Raw genomic sequence first — 18881 nt, forward strand, 5'->3', positions numbered from 1 at the left:
CATTGCCCTGAGCTATTGGAATAGGCTGCAGACATGGCTTGGATCTGGCGTTGCTGTGGCGTAGGCCTGAAGCCGTGGCTCCCATTCGACCCTTAGCCTGGGAACCGTCATATGCTGCGCGAGTGGCCCTTAAAAAAAAAAAAAAGGGTCATGCTTTTTTATTTTCCCTATTTTAGCCACCTCCACCTGAAATGAGGCATTTGTATGAGAGCCTCGCCTGAACTCTGTAAGTTATAATAGCGAGAGACCAGGTTCCCGACCACAGCTGCTGCGGTAACAGCCTGGCCTGCAAACAAAACCCAGGAGGTACCCACCAAGCTGGTTGCTCCTGCAGCTTCGCCCCCGTTGAGCGCACGCGTCAGCATCCTCAACTCTGATTGGTCTGTTTCCCCAGCTCGCCGGCATCACTTAATCGAATCGGCGTGGCGCTTGTTGAGCAGCAACCGGCGTACGCAAGGAGCTTGAGCGTCCTGTGGAGCGCGCGGGAGGTCAGGCCATGAACTTGGGGTAAGCAGTGGAAAGATGGGGCGACGCTGGGCTGACCCTTGGAGTCCTTCCTGGAGACCCTTTCAGGCTTGTGGCGCCCCAAGCGGCAGTGCCCGGCTCCCTGAGGTGGAGAGGGGCGAGGTCGGCCTTTACCGCCCCCCGCAGCCTTGACTTTTCCGCTTCATATCTCGGATTTAGATGTCTGTGCCTCCCTTCCGCCCTCTCATTCACCTCAGGATGGAGCGGGAGGAGAGGCGTGAGGGCAGGTGGAGAGATGAAGCTTAGCAGCTTCCTGAGGAGAAATCCTGGCCCAGGCCCTGGCGCTTTGCAACCCTGTCTTTGGGTTCTTTGCAGAATGTCAGAGCGCCCAGAGGAGTTTGGCGCCCGCCAAATGAGAAGCAGAGGCTTCTCGAATCATGTATTCTCAGTGCCTGGCATCTCATAGGGCCTCATTAAGTAGTGGTTGAGTAAATAAAAAGGACTGTCGTGTGGTTTTTATCACTGGGAAATTTGTTATTTTGAGATGATTAAAAAGTCACTAAGTTTAGACTCGTCCATATCATTTAGCAATTTTTTTTTGTTCTAGAATCTAGGGATGTAAAAATAAATAAGAGAGTCTGCCCCTGAACACGTTTTCAGTGCAGTAACGCTGAATAGGCATACATTATTACTTCAAGGTCTTTCAAGTTTCACCAACGTAAATAGGAGCTGGTCGTAACCGCACAACCGCGAAACCTTTAAAACCTATCCTTTGCAGTGTTTAGAGCAGTAAGTTGAAGTCATGTAATTTCCCCTACCTTAGCATCAGTGCAAATATCGTGATGCGTTTCTTTTACTGGTCCATTGCATTTTATTTTGTCTCTTGGACGTGACTTTTATCCCCGTTGATGTTATTGACATGTCTTTCTCTATCTCTCTCATTAAAACTAAATTAACTGAGTGGACTGCTGTTTTGTTTTCAGTGGAATTTTTATTAGAACCTTAACAGATATACAAGTTTCCTTTGCAGCATTTCCTTTTGTTTTGTGCTTTTGGATTTCACAGGCACAAATAAAGTGTAGAGGCCAGTTTATTATGGATGTATTGCTGTGATAGTAACACAAGCGTCACTAAGTGTGAATATGTATTAGTTGAAATATTCAAAATAGAGTAGAACTCCATGCTCAGGCAGTTAATAACCCTGGTGGCAATATTCTAGTTCATTTTCAAATAATGCTCTAACAGGCCATAGAATGTGTTAGTCATGAGACCATCATAAAACTAATAAATGGTAGTTAGATATGTTTTGCTCCTTTAATGTAGGTGAGGAGTTTTATAACAGTGTTATTTTTTCCAGTTAGAGTTAGAAGAATTAAATGATGGGGAAGTTCCCAATGTGGATCAGAAGGTTAAGAACCTGACTGGTATCCATGAGGATGTGGGTTTGATGCCTGGCCTCACTCAGTGGGTTAAGGATCTGGTGTTGCCCCAAGCTATGGTGTAGGTTGCGGATGCTGCTTGGATCTGGCATTGTTGTGGCTGTGATGTAGGCCAGCGGCTAGGGTCAGATTCAACCCCTAGCCTGAAAACTTACATACGCTGCAGGTGTGGCCCTAAAAAGACAGAAATACATAAATAAATAAATAGATAACCGTTATGATAACCAGTCTAATTTATTGTTTGTCAGCTAACAAAATGAAATTTCAGGTTAAAAATGATAAATTCTTTGTATTTTTGGAAAGTTTCAGGAATTTTCTCCATGTAATTTTAAATTTTATCTTGGTTTGAAAAATGTTTTCAAAGAATGGTTTCAACTATACCTCAGTTTTTAAAAAATGAACACCTGTTGAAATTTTTTTTTTTTTTTTTTGTCTTTTGCCCTTTTCTAGGGCCGCTCCCGCGGCATATGGAGGTTCCCAGGCTAGGGGTCGAATCGGAGCTGTAGCCACCGGCCTATGCCAGAGCCACAGCAACGTGGGATCCGAGCCGCTTCTGTGACCTACACCACAGCTCAAGGCAACGCTGGATCCTTAATCCAATGAGTGAGGCCAGGGATTGAACCTGCGTCCTAATGGATGCTAGTCAGGTTCGTTAACTGCTGGACCACGATGGGAACTCCAAAAATGACAACTTTCTTGTATTTTGCAGAGATGGTTTAAAGCTTGAAACTGAATTCTTGGATGGAAAAACCAAGCTAATATTGTCTCCATATGGTATGCTATGTTACTGGAAATCTAAAATGCTAACTTTTAAGTTATACTTGTTTAACACATTTTTTTTTTGCTTGTAATGGAATGTTTTTATTAAATGATACTTTGAAAAAAGGTGGTTTCCCTAACTGCCTCAAATTTATATTTAGCCAAGTTAGATTATATCATTGCTTACCCTGTCAGTATTTGTATAATTTGCTGTTTCAGTATATATCATTTGTAATACCTTTTATTATATTTGTATATAGCAGATATGCTTATTGCCTAATGAAAAAATCTAGGTGGAATTTATATGAATATGTTCTGTTCATGTAAAGAATTATTTTTTAGAAACTTACATTTATACTAAGACTATAGTTTTAAAATCATTTTCAGTATTTTAAAATTCACAGTATTCACATTATTTTCTTTTTTTCTGATCTATTTATGGTTTTACCTTGAAAATTAAACAAAAATAAAATAAAAAGACTTGAAACACACTGTAAAAGTTAGAACACTCAAGTTAATGCTTGGCAGATTAATGTTTTTACTTAATATTTTCTTAAACCAGTAGTAATTAAAATTTTCTTTTGTGACTGCCTTAGTATGTTTTTGGTTAATAGTTTAGTAATTTTTTTTTTCTTTTGTAGAACATAAATCAAAAATTTCTGTAAAGGTAAGCCAAATGACTTTGACTTGACTTATTTTCACTTGTGAAATGCAGCTTACTTTACAGTGATTTGAAAATAATTCCTGTCAAACTGTTATAAAGTGTTTGGAGTGATGGTGAAAAGTTGTCATTCCGTTGCTTTCAGGCTGGTCCTTTCACAGAAGTGGAATAATTTTTCAGTTTAAAAAGTCTTATATAACTCATTTCTCTAGATCAGTGTTGTCCAATAACACTTTCTGCAGTGATGGAAATGTTCTAAAATCAGTGCTGTCCAATATGATAGCCAGCCACTAGCCATGTGTAGTTACTGAGCACTTAAAATGTGGCCACTGTGACTAAGGAAGTGAACTTTTAACTCATTTATTTGATTTTTAATTTAAATTGACGGAGTTCCCGTCATGGCGCAGTGGTTAACGAATCCGACTAGGAACCATGAGGTTGCGGGTTCGGTCCCTGCCCCTGCTCAGTGGGTTAACGATCCGGCGTTGCCGTGAGCTGTGGTGTAGGTTGCAGACGCGGCTCAGATCCCGCCTTGCTGTGGCTCTGGCGTAGGCCGGAGGCTACAGCTCCGATTCAACCCCTAGCCTGGGAACCTCCATATGCCGCAGGAGCGGCCCAAGAAATAGCAACAACAACAAAAGACAAAAAGACAAAAGACAAAAAATAAATAAATAAATAAAAAATAAATTTATGGAGTTCCCAGTGTGGTGCAGTAGACTAAGAATCCAACTACAGTGGCTTAGGTTGCTGCAGAGGTGTGGGTTTAATCCCTGGCAGCTGTGGTTCAGATTCAGTCACTGGCCTGGGAACCTCCATAGGCTGCAAATGCAGCCATTAACTAACTAACTAACTAACTAAATAAGTAAATTTAATAGCTACTATACTGGACAGTACAGCTTCTGAGAGCTCTAAAAATCAATATTCAGAATTTTTTGAAATAGAATTTTCTTTTCTTACTCAAATTCCATTTTCCCACACCTAAAGGATGTATTTGACAGAATCTTACATGCATTTAGCTTCCTCCTTTAAGAATTTACACTTGAGGAGTTCCCATCATAACGCAGCAGTTAACAAATCTGACTATTATCCATGAGGATGCAGGTTTGATCCCTGGCCTTGCTCAGTGGGTTAAGGATCCAGCGTTGCTATGAGCTGTGGTGTAGATGGTAGATGTGACTCGCATCCCACATTGCTGTGGCTGTGGTGTAAGCCAGCAGCAGCTCTGATTCAACCCCTAGCCTGGGAACCTCCGTATGCCACGGGTGTAGCCCTAAAAAGCAAAAACAGGAAAAAAAAATTTATACTGGAGCTAAGTGATAATTCCCCCCCCCCTTTTTTGACTGCACCCATGGCATGCAAAAGTACCTGGGCCTGGTATTAAACCTAAGCCACAGCAGTGACAATGCCAAATCCTTAACTGCTAGGCCACCAGGTAACTCCAGCGATAATTTTCTTTTATTTTTTGTCAGGAGCCCACAGTGCCTTTTGCTACAAAATACATTGCCCCTTTAAAATTTTGATAACATACTTTTCTTGTTTCCCATTTCTTTTCCCATTAAGCAGCAGATGTTTTTACTCTTCTCTTTCATAACTCACTATATCCCCTTTTATTTTGCAGCTGTCTTAAAGTCTATCTTTGTATGTCTGAATAGAGCCCACTTTGGGTGACATAGCACTTTTCTTGTCAACTCTGAACCCTTGATGGATTTTCCATTTCTTCCAGATTTAATCAAGGTGGAGAAGTTGCTTTAGTATTTCATATACCAGTCACTTGATAAATGGGTGATGATGATCAGAGTAATTGTATAAACTACATACAAAAATTATCACATACATACAGTATATATATATCTTATGTGTTCCCTTAGTCACAGAGCACAGACTGTATATTTTTTCCTGGCCCTGCCCTATTACAATATAGCAACTAACTCTTCTTATTTGAGTCACATTAACAAATACAGTGCCCTCTTTCAAGCTCCTAAATAAAAAAGTACATATAATAGTTGATTTCTATCTTCCCCTGCCCTCTCTCCTCTCTTGCATGTTCCCTCTTTAATTGTATCCTTAATGGATTTGCTGTGGTCACTACATTTGTGAAGATATTTTGTTATCTTTTTAACTAAGAACATTTGGAGATCCCATTTAATGCCTGTGATAAAGTTACTAGTCTTAGACTTCTGGTAGAAGCATTACAAAATTCTGTTAGCAATATAGGGAATTCTTTTTCTAGGATTCTTTTTTTCCAGAGGAACTAATGTATCTCACCTGATGTTGATCTTAAATTATTTATTGTCTTGAAGCTAATTGTTTGGGTTTATATTCCTCTTGCTTTTGGGACTCCAAAATACTGATGCCTGGTAACTATGAAGTGATAGATATGTTAATTAGCTTGATTATGGTGATTTTTTCACAGTGTATACATGTAGCAGATCATCAAATTGTACACCTTAAATATATTTCTTGGCCGTGCCCAGTGGCATGTAGAAGTTGGGCCAGAGATCGAAGCTGTGCCACAGCAGTGACAACCCTAGATCCTTTACCACTAGGCCACAAGGGAAATCTTAAATATATGTAGTTTTTAATGGTCAATTAAACCTCATTAAAGCTGGAGAAAAATACCATTGCAACCTAAATCTCCCTTCTATATTGATTTTATTTCAAGGAGCTTATCTTTGCTTATTTATATAGTTGCTGAGATCCTCATTTCTTTCTTTGCTCTTCACAGAAAACAGAAATACTAGGAGTTCCCATTGTGGCTCACTGGGTTAACCACTCAACCTTGTCTCTGAGGATGCAGCTTCAACCCCTGACCTTTCTCAGTGGGTTAAGGATCCAGTGTTACTGTGAGCTGTGACATAGGTTGAAAATGCAACTCAGATCCAGCGTTGCTATTGCTGTGGCATAGGCCAGCAGCTTCAAGTCCAGTTTGACTCCTAGCCCAGGAACTTCCATGTGCTGCAGGTGTGGCCATGAAAAAAGGAAAAACAGCAACAACCAAAAACAGTAGTACTTTCTTCCTTTTTTTGTTTTATCAGTTTTTTAGTTTCCCAGCTTTTACAGTTCTTCAGCTGTATGTTAAATTCTCTTTTCTATAAGTTATTCATGCATTTTCTGGTCATAGTGCTTCTTTCCTTCTACTGGGGTGAGCTCCTGTAACACTTACCTACAGTTCCGTTTTTCCTCCTCTTCACAGGTTGAATTACTGTCATCTTCATAGTGTGCTTTATTTTGTATTTATTTTTTATTTTTTATTTTTTTTGCCTTTTTTTAGGGCTGTACCCACGGCATATGGAGGTTCCCAGGCTAGGGGTTGAATTGGAGCTGTAGCTGCTGGCCTACGCCACAGCCACAGCAACGCAGGATCCGAGCCATGTCTGTGACCTACACCACAGCTCATAGCAATGCTGGATCCTTAATCCACTGAGCAAGGCCAGGGTTTGAACCTCTGTCCTCATGGATGCTAGTTAGATTCATTAACCACTGAGCTATGACCGCAACTCCCATAGTGTGCTCTTTAAACACTACAAATTTTATCTTATCATCATCAACAAGTTGAACACATGTGGTCAGAATACTTTTTTTTTTTTTTTTTTTTTTTGCCATTTCTTGGGCCGCTCCCGCGGCATATGGAGGTTCCCAGGCTAGGGGTCGAATCAGAGCTGTAGCCACCGGCCTACACCAGAGCCACAGCAACGTGGGATCCGAGCTGCGTCTGCAACCTATACCACAGCTCACGGCAATGCCGGATCATTAACCCACTGAGCAAGGGCAGGGATCGAACCCGCAACCTCATGGTTCCTTGTCAGCTTCGTTGACCACTGTGCCAGGACGGGAACTCCAGAGTACTTTTTTAATTCTGTCAAAATCTCTCCTTTATTTTTCTGTAATCTGTGATAATGAATTTGAAGATTGTTACCAGTTTAATTTCTTAAGCTTTTATAAGAAAATGAAAGAAATATTAATGATTCAGTGTCATGGGTAATTTATAATTCTAAATTCTTAAAATTATCTCACAATTAGTTGAACTATAAAACATTTTTTAAGTTTGCATAGGTATTTCTATATGTGAGATTTAGAATAATAATACACTGAAGAGTGTATACAATATTCTTTTTTTTTTTTTTGGTTTTTTTACAATATTAGTTCTAAGCACATTTTATATTTTTATTTCTGGCTTTGCGATCCTGGCCCCATGTAAATTGTGAAGTTGGCCAGTGTTAAATGCATTGAACACTGGCTTTATGTATTTTTTTAATGTTATGAAAAATACTGGTAAAATTAAAACTCGGTAGAAGAGCATCATTCTACATAAAAATGTTTAGGATATGAAGACCCTATTTGATTTATTAAAATTCAGCTAACCCAGTAAACACTTGGGAAATGATTTGAGCTAGATTGCTTTTTCCTATTAAGTAACCTGAACAGAATTGAATATTTGTTTGGTAGTTCACAATTTTTGTTGCCTCCATTGTTGTTCTTCTCTGATGTTAAGCTACAGATCTATTCAGGATTGAGATAAATGTATATTGAGTTCATGAATGTCTTTGCTCCCTCCCTTTTTGTTTTTTTAAATTTATCCTCTCTTTTTTTATTAAGTAATTTTTAGATGATTTTTTTTCTGTACATTATTTCTGTTGTAGGTGGAATGTGGCAAAATAATTGTAGTTAAATCGGAGCTCCAATTACTAGGTTTCTGTTTAACGAGGATTTACTACAGCTGTAAAACTCCCGTATGTGTCTGCAGCTCCATTCTTGGCTCTATTTGTTCTATGACTATGAGAGAAAGAAATAAGTAAAACTGAGTTCCTGTTTCCTAGCAGGGATATCAATTGGGTAAATAACTGTATAACATAAGTAGAATAAAATGTATGCTATACCAGGGTTATGAAAAGAAGAAAACTTTGGAAAGAGCAGTTCTTTGTGGTTTGAGGAGACCAGGAAATGCTTCATAAATGAGGTGACACTTTAATTAGAACTTTAAAGACGAAGGAAGTATTTATAGTGAAAGAAGTAAGGAAGTATATTCTAAGTTCAGATAAAATAGTGAACAAAAGACCAAGATACAAAGCATAATTTGCATTTGGGGAATAGTGTGTACCTCAGGGGTGGGGGAGTATAGAACGTAAAACATAGGGTTATTATAATCATGAGCAGTTTAAATATACTCAAAGTGTTTGAACTTAGTTGATTTGCATGTAGGGAGCATTGAAGAATTTTTGGAATGTAGATACGATTTCTGTTGTAGGAAAATGCTTTGGGTAGATCTGTGAAGGACAGATTATCATAATAGGGACACTAGTTAAGGGCCAATTAGAGTAGTCCATGAGGAGTCTTTATGAGACCCTGAAGTATGGTAGCTAGCAGAATGGAACTAAGGGGCCAAAAATGAGAGACTTTTAAGATAGGTTAAGAGAATGCACTATGCTTATCAGCAGTTTGATTGAGAAACTGATTTTAAAAATGAAATACTCAATTGTTAGTGATCCCCAAAAAGTCACTGGGTCAAAGAAAGATGGGATTAGTAGGAACAATAATAGTTGGAGATAGGCGATAGGACTTAGCTCTGTAAGTTATGTGCAGCCTTAGTTAATCCATGCAGTGGTTTTCGAAAACTAGAATGAATTGTCATTGTTTAAAAATTGGAAAAATGTTAAGGTAAATATGGCATTTTTGATTCTTTTGAAATACTGGATGACCTAACAAGTAGACTCAGATTCCTGTTGGGCAGTGTAGGCTGCTTCTGAGTAGGGGCTGCCTCCTTTATGTGGAAAAGTGCTCTTCATTTCATCTTAGTTCCTACCCAACCTAATTTATGAAAGGGATTTAAATTTTCCACCTCTCATTTAGAGAAAATTAGTTATATAAAAATAGCCACAGAGCTCTGGCAAGGGCTGGTGGCTACAGCTCCAATTCGACCCCTAGCCTGGGAATCTCCATATGCCGAGGGAGCGGCCCAAGAAATGGCAAAAAGACCAAAAAAAAAAAAAAATTGCCACAGAGATAGAAGGGGTAAAGGCATTTTGGATGTAGTATTGGTATTATTAAAAGCCTAAAGCCTGGAATAAAAAGGTATAGCTAAGGTGAAGAAGATAATAAAAAAAATCTTGCCACTGATAATACATGTACATTTTGAAAAGTAGGATAAAGAGGGACTGATTAATTGTTCAAAGTATGATTGTGTATTAATGTAATTTCTAGAAAGATAATGATATTTGGAGTATGATAAGCCAAATGAAAGCCATGTGACATCTGCCCCACTCCTTGACATCAAGAATCATGTCTTGGAGTTCCTATCGAGGCGCAGTGGTTAATGAATCCGACTAGGAACCATGAGGTTGCGTGTTTGATCCCTGGCCTTGCTCAGTGGTTGAGGATCCAGTGTTGCCATGAGCTGTGGTGTAGGTTGCAGACATGGCTCAGATCCTGCATTGCTGTGGCTGTGGTGTAGGCTGACGGCTACAGCTCCAATTAGACGCCTAGCCTGGGAACCTCCATATGCTGCAGAAAGCAGCCCTAGAAAAGGCAAAAAGAAAAAAATTTAAAAAAAGAATCATGTCTTATTCATTTTATACTGCCAACATCTTTCCCGTAATGTTGGGCACCTAAAATGACTATTGAATTAGGTTAGATAAGTTTGCAGAAATGCATAGTGGATTAAATATGGGATAGATTTGAGATAGGCAGGCTGTAATCTGGTAGTGTGGTACTGAAAACCTGAATTTAGGCTTACTGTTATGTAAAAGGGGACAGAAAGATTCTTAGAAGGAAGAAATGACCAATACTTGTGGGAAGCTAAATAAGACTGTGGAGGAGGATAGTCAGTGATGACACCATGGTTGCTGGTCTGAAAGATTAGAACGACGGTGCCACAGAAATTGGGTATTTTGGAAGGGGGAGCTAATTTGAGGGAGAGAAGAAAATTCAGTCTTTTATATATATATATATTATATAAAATATATATAAAATACACACTATATACTATATATAAATATATAGTATATAGTATATAAAATATATATAATATACACTATATGGTATATAAATATATACTATATTTTTATGTATATGTATATTTGGCCACACCGATAGCATGTGAAAGTTCCTGGCCCTAGAATTGAATCCGTGCCATAGCAGCAGCTCAAGCCACTGCAGTGACAATGCCAGATCCTTAACCCACTGTGCTACAAGGTAACTCCAAGAATTCAGTCTTTAAAATGGTATAGTTGAAGACAGTCATCCAACAAAAATTTACTGAAGCCTATTCCGTTCCACTCACTGTTCAGATACAGCAATAGACCATGCAGACAAAGATCTTTGCCCTGTGGAGTTTAAATTGGAAAAAGGTGGAATGGTCAGAAAATAATAAAAATAAATATAGAATACTGCAAGACAAAAAATTCTGTAGAGAAAAGTAAAGGAGAGAAAGGGAAGAGCACAGTCACTTCAGAGACAGTAGTCTTGAACAGTGGGTGAGAGTGCTAGGGAGGTGGGAGTGAGGTTAGAGCAGGATATCTGCAGTTTTTAATAAGATGTTCAGAGAAGAACTCGCTGGGTGAGTTATGTTGGAGCAAAGATTTTTTTTTTTTTTTTGTCCTTTGCCTTTTCTAGGGCTGCTCCCTTGGCATATGGAGGTTCCCAGGCTAGGGGCCTAATCGGAGCTGTAGCCACTGGCCTACACCACAGCTCACAGCAATGCCGGATCCTTACCCACTGAGCAAGGCCAGGGATCGAACCAGCAACCTTATGGTTCCTAGTCAAATTAAGCCACAACGGGAACTGAGCCATGATGGGAACTCCAGAGCAAAGATTTGAAAGTGGTGAGTGAATGAGCCATGTAAAATCTGTAGGAATAATATCCCAGGTAGAGGGATTGACTAGTGCTAAGGCCTATGACTGGAGGTTCTTCTTGAAGGGATTGCACTTAATGGGTAATTACAAGGTCAGCCTAAGATACCACTACGGGAATGAGTAGTTGAGGTAGCATGGAAGACAAAGAGTATAGGAGCAGAGTTCAAGGAAATGAAACTGCGGTATTGGAAAAATATGAAAGCACTAATAATTAAGATGGGAGTTAGGTTCTACAGAGGGATGGTGACCTACAAGCTAAGTTATTCAAGAATAAGGGCTGGTAACCTATAGGTCTATAAATTGCCTGTGAAAAAAGAGGTAGTGTGGAGTTCCTTTTGTGGCTCAGTGGTTAATGAATCCAACTAGGAACTATGAGGTTGCGGGTTCGATCCCTGGCCTTGCTCCGTGGGTTAAGGATCCGGCTTTGCCATGAGCTGTGGTGTAGGCCAACAGCTCCAGTTCTGATTCGACCCCTAGCCTGGGGACCTCCATATGCCACGGGAGCGGCTCAAGAAATGGCAAAAAGACAAAAAAAAAGAGGTAGTGCAGGTGTTATAATCCTGACATGAGATTCAAAACTGGAGTTGAATGGACTGCAACAACCAGAATAAAAGTTCTGTAATCTTCATTATCCTGAAATAAAATAATTTCCAGTTGTTAATGAAGCTTTCAAGTGAAGATTTGCAAAGGTTAAGTGTTAGTTTTTTACAGGTATATTATATAGCAAAATGGAATAAAAGTTTAGAAGCCCGATTTATCGTGGATTATATAGTCATAAGTGTTGACTTTTCTTGGGTTATTATAAAGAAGAAATTTCTGGTGTTTTAACAGATGGGAAATAAGACCAAGATTGCAAAATGCCCTTTAAGAACTAAACAAACTGGATACATTCTAAAATCAACACAAAATACTTGTGTCAGGAGTGAAAAGGTTTTACAAAAGAAGAGAATTGGTTCAGAAACTTTACTGGCAAAAGGTGAAAAAAATAGCATGACTTTTTCACCCACTAAGGATTTATGCAAGCAGTATGCAGACTGTTTTCATATCCAGAAGGAAATTTCACCTGCAACCCCTAATATACAGAAGACTAGAAACACCACAAATACATTTGTAGTAGCTAAACAGAAGCCTTGCAAAAAGCGCATCACAGCTGAAACTATGAAAAGCAGTTTGGTGTGTCTAACACAAGACCAACTACAACAGATTTTACTGACTATAAACCAAGGAAATAAATCTTTTTCTCTGACTGAGAAGGCAAAGGAAGAAGAAACAAGTAAGATTTTTCTAAAGGTTTAATATTTATCTTATCAATATTTAACTTTTAGAATTTGAGATTCATTGGACTTTTATGTAACTGTGCCTCTTAAATTCTAATGTATAACAGTCTTTTAAATTATTCTTTTAGAAAATGTTCTCCTATATGCAGAAATACTTTTATAGCTAAAATGTGCTGTATTTTAAGGTTAATGCTCAGAGTGTTATCTTCATGTGCCATAGTCTTAAGAAACTCAGTTTCTGTGGATTCTAGATGTACTAATTTCAGAGTGTCTGAGGCTTCTGACTCACAGACATTGAAAAACTTATGGTCTCCGGAGGAGACAGTTTGGGGGGTGTGGGGTGTGCCTGGGCTGTGGGATGGAAATCCTATGAAATCAGATTGTTATGGTCATTATACAACTACAGATGTGATAAATTCATTTGAGTAATAAAAAAATTAAAAAAATAGAATGTATGAGGCTTTATTACAAGAAAAGTAATTATGTAAATAGTCTTTAAAAAAATTGGTGTAGTATTTCTAGTGAAAAACAAAGGAACCTTATTATGAAGATTTGACATGAGTTACTGAAAGGGATTATTTTCCTGGCCCCGGCTTTTGCTCTTCCTGACCTCAATCCTTGCTGAGAATTGGCAGCACTATCTTTTTAGCCAGTGTAAAACACTGACTTGGAACTAGTAGAGTATTGCATGCCTTCTCTTTTCCTAGTCAGGGCATTGTATTATGTTTTAAAAAGCCTTCTAGTTTCAGCTTTGAGCCAAGGAATTGTGATCATGAATAGAAATATTATTAAAATTTTCTTAGGCAATAGGGAAATAAAATTAACAGTCACCAGGAAGAAGCCTCACAACTGGTTTGGGGACCTGGTAGCTCCTTAACACTTCCAAGGTGCTCAAATTGAGTCATTTATCTTCTCTTGGTCTAGATTATTCTTCATAAAGTGAGGGGACGGGCTTTTGTCTTTAAGGCTAGAATTCTAGGTTGGTGAACAAAAGATAAAAACTAAATAGGCGGAGTGAGAGATAATAGCAACAAAGTTAAAAGCAGAATTTGCCTAATATAATGGCCTGCATATTAGATATGCTTTCTCTTCATTGGGAGAGCTATCACCCTAAGGAGGAATTTCTGAGCCAAGTATATGAGCCCGGTATAAAATACTTGAAATCGATAATAGCTGAGACATAGAGACAGTGTTCCATGGTAAAGTTCTCTGGTTTCCTGGCTAAATAAGAAAAATGAGGAGAAGGTGATAAGATTTTTATAAAGCTATTTGCGTCTGTTATCCTTTAAGTTTTGATTTGTGTTACTTATATTATTTGTAAAAGTATTGTTGGCAAGAGTAAATGGAGATTTATTTTGTTGCTTGTTTTCTTATCTGATACAAGAGAGTATATGACTATGGCCACACCTCTGGGCCATAACCTCTGAGTTAACCTTTGAGGCTCAGTTTCCTTTTTTGACAAAAAAAGGTATCCTAATACCACTGCAGGGAGTGCTGTGAGAGGTAATTCCTTAGATAATTTGCCTAAAGCATGTTTTTTTAGAAACTGTATAGCAATATATCAAGATGCTATAATTGATGTAATTTTAGTATTAATTTAAAAATATACATTTTTACCTTCTAGGTCAGTATAGTCTAAATTTAAACAATATTCCTGATCAGCCAAAGGACGAGAACATCATGGGCTTACTTCAAAAAACTGAGGCTGTTTCATCTGTTCAGGATGAAAAAAAACCTGTTTTAAATAAAAATCAGGTGACATCTAATCAGTATGAGCAGAAAATCACCACGTATGTAATTCATATCTGTTATTGTGAGGTCATCTTGGGAATATGGTTTTACTTTTCCTTTACTTGCATGTGAAGTATTTACTCTGAAGACTAGAACTATTTAAAACTTTAATATTTATGGAGTAAGTTGTATAGAAGTGTATAATAAGGTTACTGTTATTTATTTATGTTTTTGCTGTATCTACAGCATTTGAAGGTTCCTGGGCTTGGGATCAAACCAACATAGGTGCAACCTGTGCCTCAGCTTCAGCAATGCCAGATCCTTAATCCCCTGTGCCACATGGGATTTCCACTGTTACTTTTTTGTGTTTTGTCTTAGAGACAATGTATGGAAACCAGCTGATATATTCAGTACTCTGGGAGAAAGAGAACGTGATAGAAGTTTGTTGGAAGCGAAAAAAGCCCAGTGGAAGAAAGAGCTTGGTAAGTAGTTATTGCATCTTTTATTATAGTTTTGTTGGCTTAAGGAATATATATTGACGATGAAGTATATCTTTCTCTATGTTATCAAAAATAACATTCACCATCTAGAGTAGTTCTCTGCAAATACATAAGAAACTTTGTGGTTTCACATTCCCTTACATTATGTCTTTTTGTTTGGTGCTCTTTGGTGTGTACCAAAAGTCACGGAGGAACATTAATATCATCAGTATTGTTCTAGAGATCAAACATTTCTCATTTCCTGAGAACCCATTTTCATATTTTTCCATTACTGAAATTCTATGGGTTAAAAATGGTTTTACTTAAAAATAATACCACCTCACACAGTAAGAATGGCCATCATTAATAAGTCCACAGATAACAAGTGCTGAAGGGGTTATGGAGAAAAGGGAGCCCTCCTGCACTGTTGGTGGGAATGTAAGCTGATACAGTCACTATGGAGAACAGTTTGGAGATACCTTAGAAATCTGTACATAGAACTACCATATGACCCAGCAATCCCACTCCTGGGCATATATCTGGACAAAACTTTCCTAGAAAAAGACACATGCACCAGCATGTTCATTGCAGCTCTATTCACAATAGCCAAGACATGGAAACAACCCAAATGTCAGTCAACAAATAATTGGATTAGGAAGACACGGTATGTATATACAATGGAATACCACTCAGCCATAAAAAAAGAACAACATAATGCCATTTGCAGCAACATGGATGAAACTAGAGACTCTCATACTGAGTGAAATAAGTCAGAAAGAAGACAAATACCATATGATATCACTCATATCTGGATCTAATATACAGCGCAAATGAACCTTTTCACAGAAAAGAAAATCAGGGACTTGGAGAAAAGACTTGTGGTTGCCCAGGGGGAGGGGGAGGGAGTGGGAGGGATCAGGAGCTTGGGGTTAACGGATGCAAACTATTGCTCTTGGAATGGATTTATAATGAGATCCTGCTGTGTAGCACTGAGAACTATGTCTAGACACTTACTTTGCAGCATGGCAGTGGGAGGAAAAATTATGTATACATGTATGTGTAACTTGGTCCCCATGCTGTACAGTGTAAAAAAAACAATTAAAAAAAAAATCACTTTTGGGAGTTCCCTGTTGGCCTAGCAGTTAAGGATCTGGTGTCATCACTCTTGTGGCACAGGAGTTATCCTTGGCCCAAGAACCGCATGCTGCAAGCACAGCCAAAAAAATTAAAGGAGTTCCCGTGGTGGCGCAGTGGTTAACGAATCCGACTAGGAACCATGAGTTTGCGGGTTCAATCCCCAGCCTTGCTCAGTGGGTTAACGATCCGGTGTTGCCGTGAGCTGTGGTGTATGGGATCCCTCATTGCTGTGGCTCTGGCATAGGCTGGTGGCTACAGCTCCGATTGGACCCCTAGCCTGGGAACCTCCATATGCTGTGAGAGCGGCCCAAGAAAATGGCAAAAAGACCAAAAAAAAAAAAAAAATTAAAATTAAAATAATTCATTTAAAAAATTAATCAAAACATTCTAATCAAGAATCAACAATAAAGTGTCACTTAGTATATCCCATACAGAAATAAGCTTATTTCTTTATGTTTCTGCGGACATTATAACAGAAAAATTGTTAATTTCTGTTAGGTAAGATCTTTTTGAAAGAAATTTTTTTATGGCCACATCCATGGTATATGGAAGTTCCCAGGCCAAGAATTGAATCTGAGCCAGAGCTGTGGCAACGCTGGCTGAGTACCTTAACCCATTGCACCAGGCCAGAGATCAAACTCATGCTGCCACAGAGACAATGCCAAATCCTTAACCCGCTGTGCAACAGCAGAAACTCCAGGTAAGGTCTTAAGGTAACTAAGATAATAACTAAGAAACTTCTGTTTGGACTAGACTTAGGGTCCAGGTGTCAGAATTTGGAAAATACAAGACATATAGTTGTACTTCTTAGGAACAGTTGTACTAAAAGCATGAAGATTGACTTTATCTCCACTGAACTGGGAAGTCCTCCAAGGCAATCATAACCCTGCTTGGACAGGTGATCTAGTAAAAGAGATAAGTAGAAGAAGTAGAGAATGAATTGATGTTGGAAGTCAAAGTAATAGAAGAATGAAGAAATGAAATATATGGTAGCAGTATCAGAAGTTTGGAGATCTGATATGTGTTTTTATCATAATTTCAGCTTTAAATGTTTCTTTCAGTAAAAATTTAGACACATGTTTTTTTCTTTTTCTTTTTTGGCCATACCCATGGCATGAGTAAGTTCATAGGCCAGGGACAGAATCTGCACCACAGTAGTGACCTGAGCCACTGCAGTGACAATGCCAGATCCTTAAACTGCTGAGGCACAAGAAAGTTCCAGACACATGATTTTATGTATTTTACTTTTCAGCAGTTAAGAGTAATAATGGCTGACATTTATTAAATATTTATTTTGTGCGAGGCCCTATACTCAAACATAGGCACTATTATTTCTCTCATTTTATAGAAGAGTCAGGGTTTGGAGGGGTGAATATCATTTTCCCACAGTGACACAGCTGGGAAGTGATTGAACTTAAATTTGACCCCAGGGTTCTCTGACTCTAGAGTTCTAGCTCTTAAGTCACTTATTAATAACTGAATGAATGTTGCAGTAGAGTAGAACCTCACAACAATTAGCACAATTGTTCCTTATTGATAATTGTATGAAACAAACATTTTTACATCCGTTTACTCAATATTTAAATTCGATTCTGATTCCATGTTTTCTTTTATTCCATACCCCTTAAAATTCTTCTCTGTCTTGTAAGTTAATCTCCTTCCCAAAAAACAATTTTGAATAGATCTGTGTTGGAATCTGCCCTCTTTAAGAAGGTCATGATTTGTTTATGGGATTTTTTTTTTTTATGGTTTTTGTATATTTTTTTAAAAAGGACATTATTTACAGACGAACAGGTTGCTTTAAAGAAGAAAGAAAAAGAAGCTTCTGAAAAACGGTACAATCCTTGTAAAAAATCTGAAAATGATAAAGTAGTATGGGAAAATCTTCAAATTCTTGATCAGTCAAAGGTAAGAGTATCAAAATCAGGCATTTATGGAATATAAGATAATTGAAATTTATTAATGTTAAGCCATGTTTGTATCATAAAGCTTTTTACTTATTTATTTGCTTTTTTTAGGGCCATGCCTGCAGCATATGGAAGTTCCCAGGCTAGGGGTTGAATCGGAGCTGCAACTGCCAGCCTATGTCAGAGCCACAGCAATGCGGGATCTGAGCCTCGTCTGTGACCTACACCACAGTTCACGGCAATGCCAGATCCTTAACCCACTGGGCTAGGCCAAGGATCTAACCCACATCCTCATGGATGCTAGTCAGGTTCATTTCCACTGAGCCACAATGGGAACTCCATAAAGCTTATTTTTGAAGTGTTCATTTTTTTTTAAAACTCATTTTTATGTGTCACTTTAAAACAATGTGATTTTTAATTATTACCTCAACTGCTCTATTTGCATTCCGTAAATAGTTTTACTATGTCATTAGGTGAGTGTAGAGGTCCTTGGCACCTCCTTTGGTCTCCTACAAAAGAGCTCCACAATTTTTTAGATGACCACAGCATGACCATATGGTATCCACTACAAGGTTTTCAGATCACACATACCATATGTATACTGCACGTCTTTCAGGGACCTTTTAAGTTTTGCCTGTTTTTAATATTAGACAAAAAATATTCTTGTTTTTCTGTTTATTTTTAGACTTTTCCTAGCTCTTCTAGCATTCTGTCACAGTCTCCTAGTCAGGTAATGGTGGTCCATGCTGATGGGAACTCACTACCTTGTGCTAGTCAGGTTTTAGAGGTAAGTTCTAAGTGTCATTATTTTGAATATATAAGTCCTTTAGTGCTTGATCACTGTATAACTTATTTTTCTTGAAGAAGTGAATCTAAATACTCTTATTTTAATTACCTGTTAATTTTTACTGAGTGCATTATGCTCCTTAAATTTTTAAAAAAGTTATCAACTTTCTTTTTCACACATATAATTCTTCCTAGCGAACATTTATATTTTAAAAAATGTATTCTGAAAGTAAGGCAATAACCTAAAGGTATGATTCTAGTGGTAGACATTTTCAGTCCTGGTAGATTTCTTATAGAACCCTTCCAGTTAGATTGTTTGCATGAAAGCTTGTTCTCTTCCATATGGGTCTGACTTGCCTACATCAAACAGCTTTATAGTCTTTTGATAATTT

General features: G+C 38.1%; 1 protein-coding gene and 1 long non-coding RNA gene across 14 annotated transcripts in view; both read left to right on the plus strand.

Moving 5' to 3' along the window:
• Window positions 395-18881, plus strand: part of CCDC66 (coiled-coil domain containing 66) — a 54544-nt gene continuing 36057 nt past the window's right edge. For 4 of the 13 annotated variants that reach the window (XR_002337593.1, XM_021068981.1, XM_021068982.1 and 1 more), the window contains exons 1-9: window positions 395-507; window positions 2614-2678; window positions 3305-3330; window positions 7965-8054; window positions 12004-12445; window positions 14074-14239; window positions 14559-14662; window positions 17583-17704; window positions 18389-18490. Coding sequence is in view for 12 of the 13 variants with exons in the window: in XM_021068981.1 (XP_020924640.1) it covers window positions 497-507; window positions 2614-2678; window positions 3305-3330; window positions 7965-8054; window positions 12004-12445; window positions 14074-14239; window positions 14559-14662; window positions 17583-17704; window positions 18389-18490 (1128 nt within the window). In the remaining variant the exon portion in view is untranslated. Of the gene's footprint in view, window positions 508-2613; window positions 2679-3304; window positions 3331-7964; window positions 8158-12003; window positions 12446-14073; window positions 14240-14558; window positions 14663-17582; window positions 17705-18388; window positions 18491-18881 lie in introns of those variants that run through there. The other 9 variants (XM_021068983.1, XM_021068984.1, XM_005669664.3 and 6 more) reach the window with 7 other exon arrangements.
• Window positions 4070-6929, plus strand: LOC110256250. The gene is made up of 2 exons (XR_002337594.1): window positions 4070-4425; window positions 6759-6929. It is a non-coding gene; the product is annotated as an uncharacterized LOC110256250 (long non-coding RNA).

This window comes from Sus scrofa, chromosome 13, assembly GCF_000003025.6.
Source record: "Sus scrofa isolate TJ Tabasco breed Duroc chromosome 13, Sscrofa11.1, whole genome shotgun sequence".
Lineage (NCBI taxonomy): Eukaryota > Metazoa > Chordata > Mammalia > Artiodactyla > Suidae > Sus > Sus scrofa.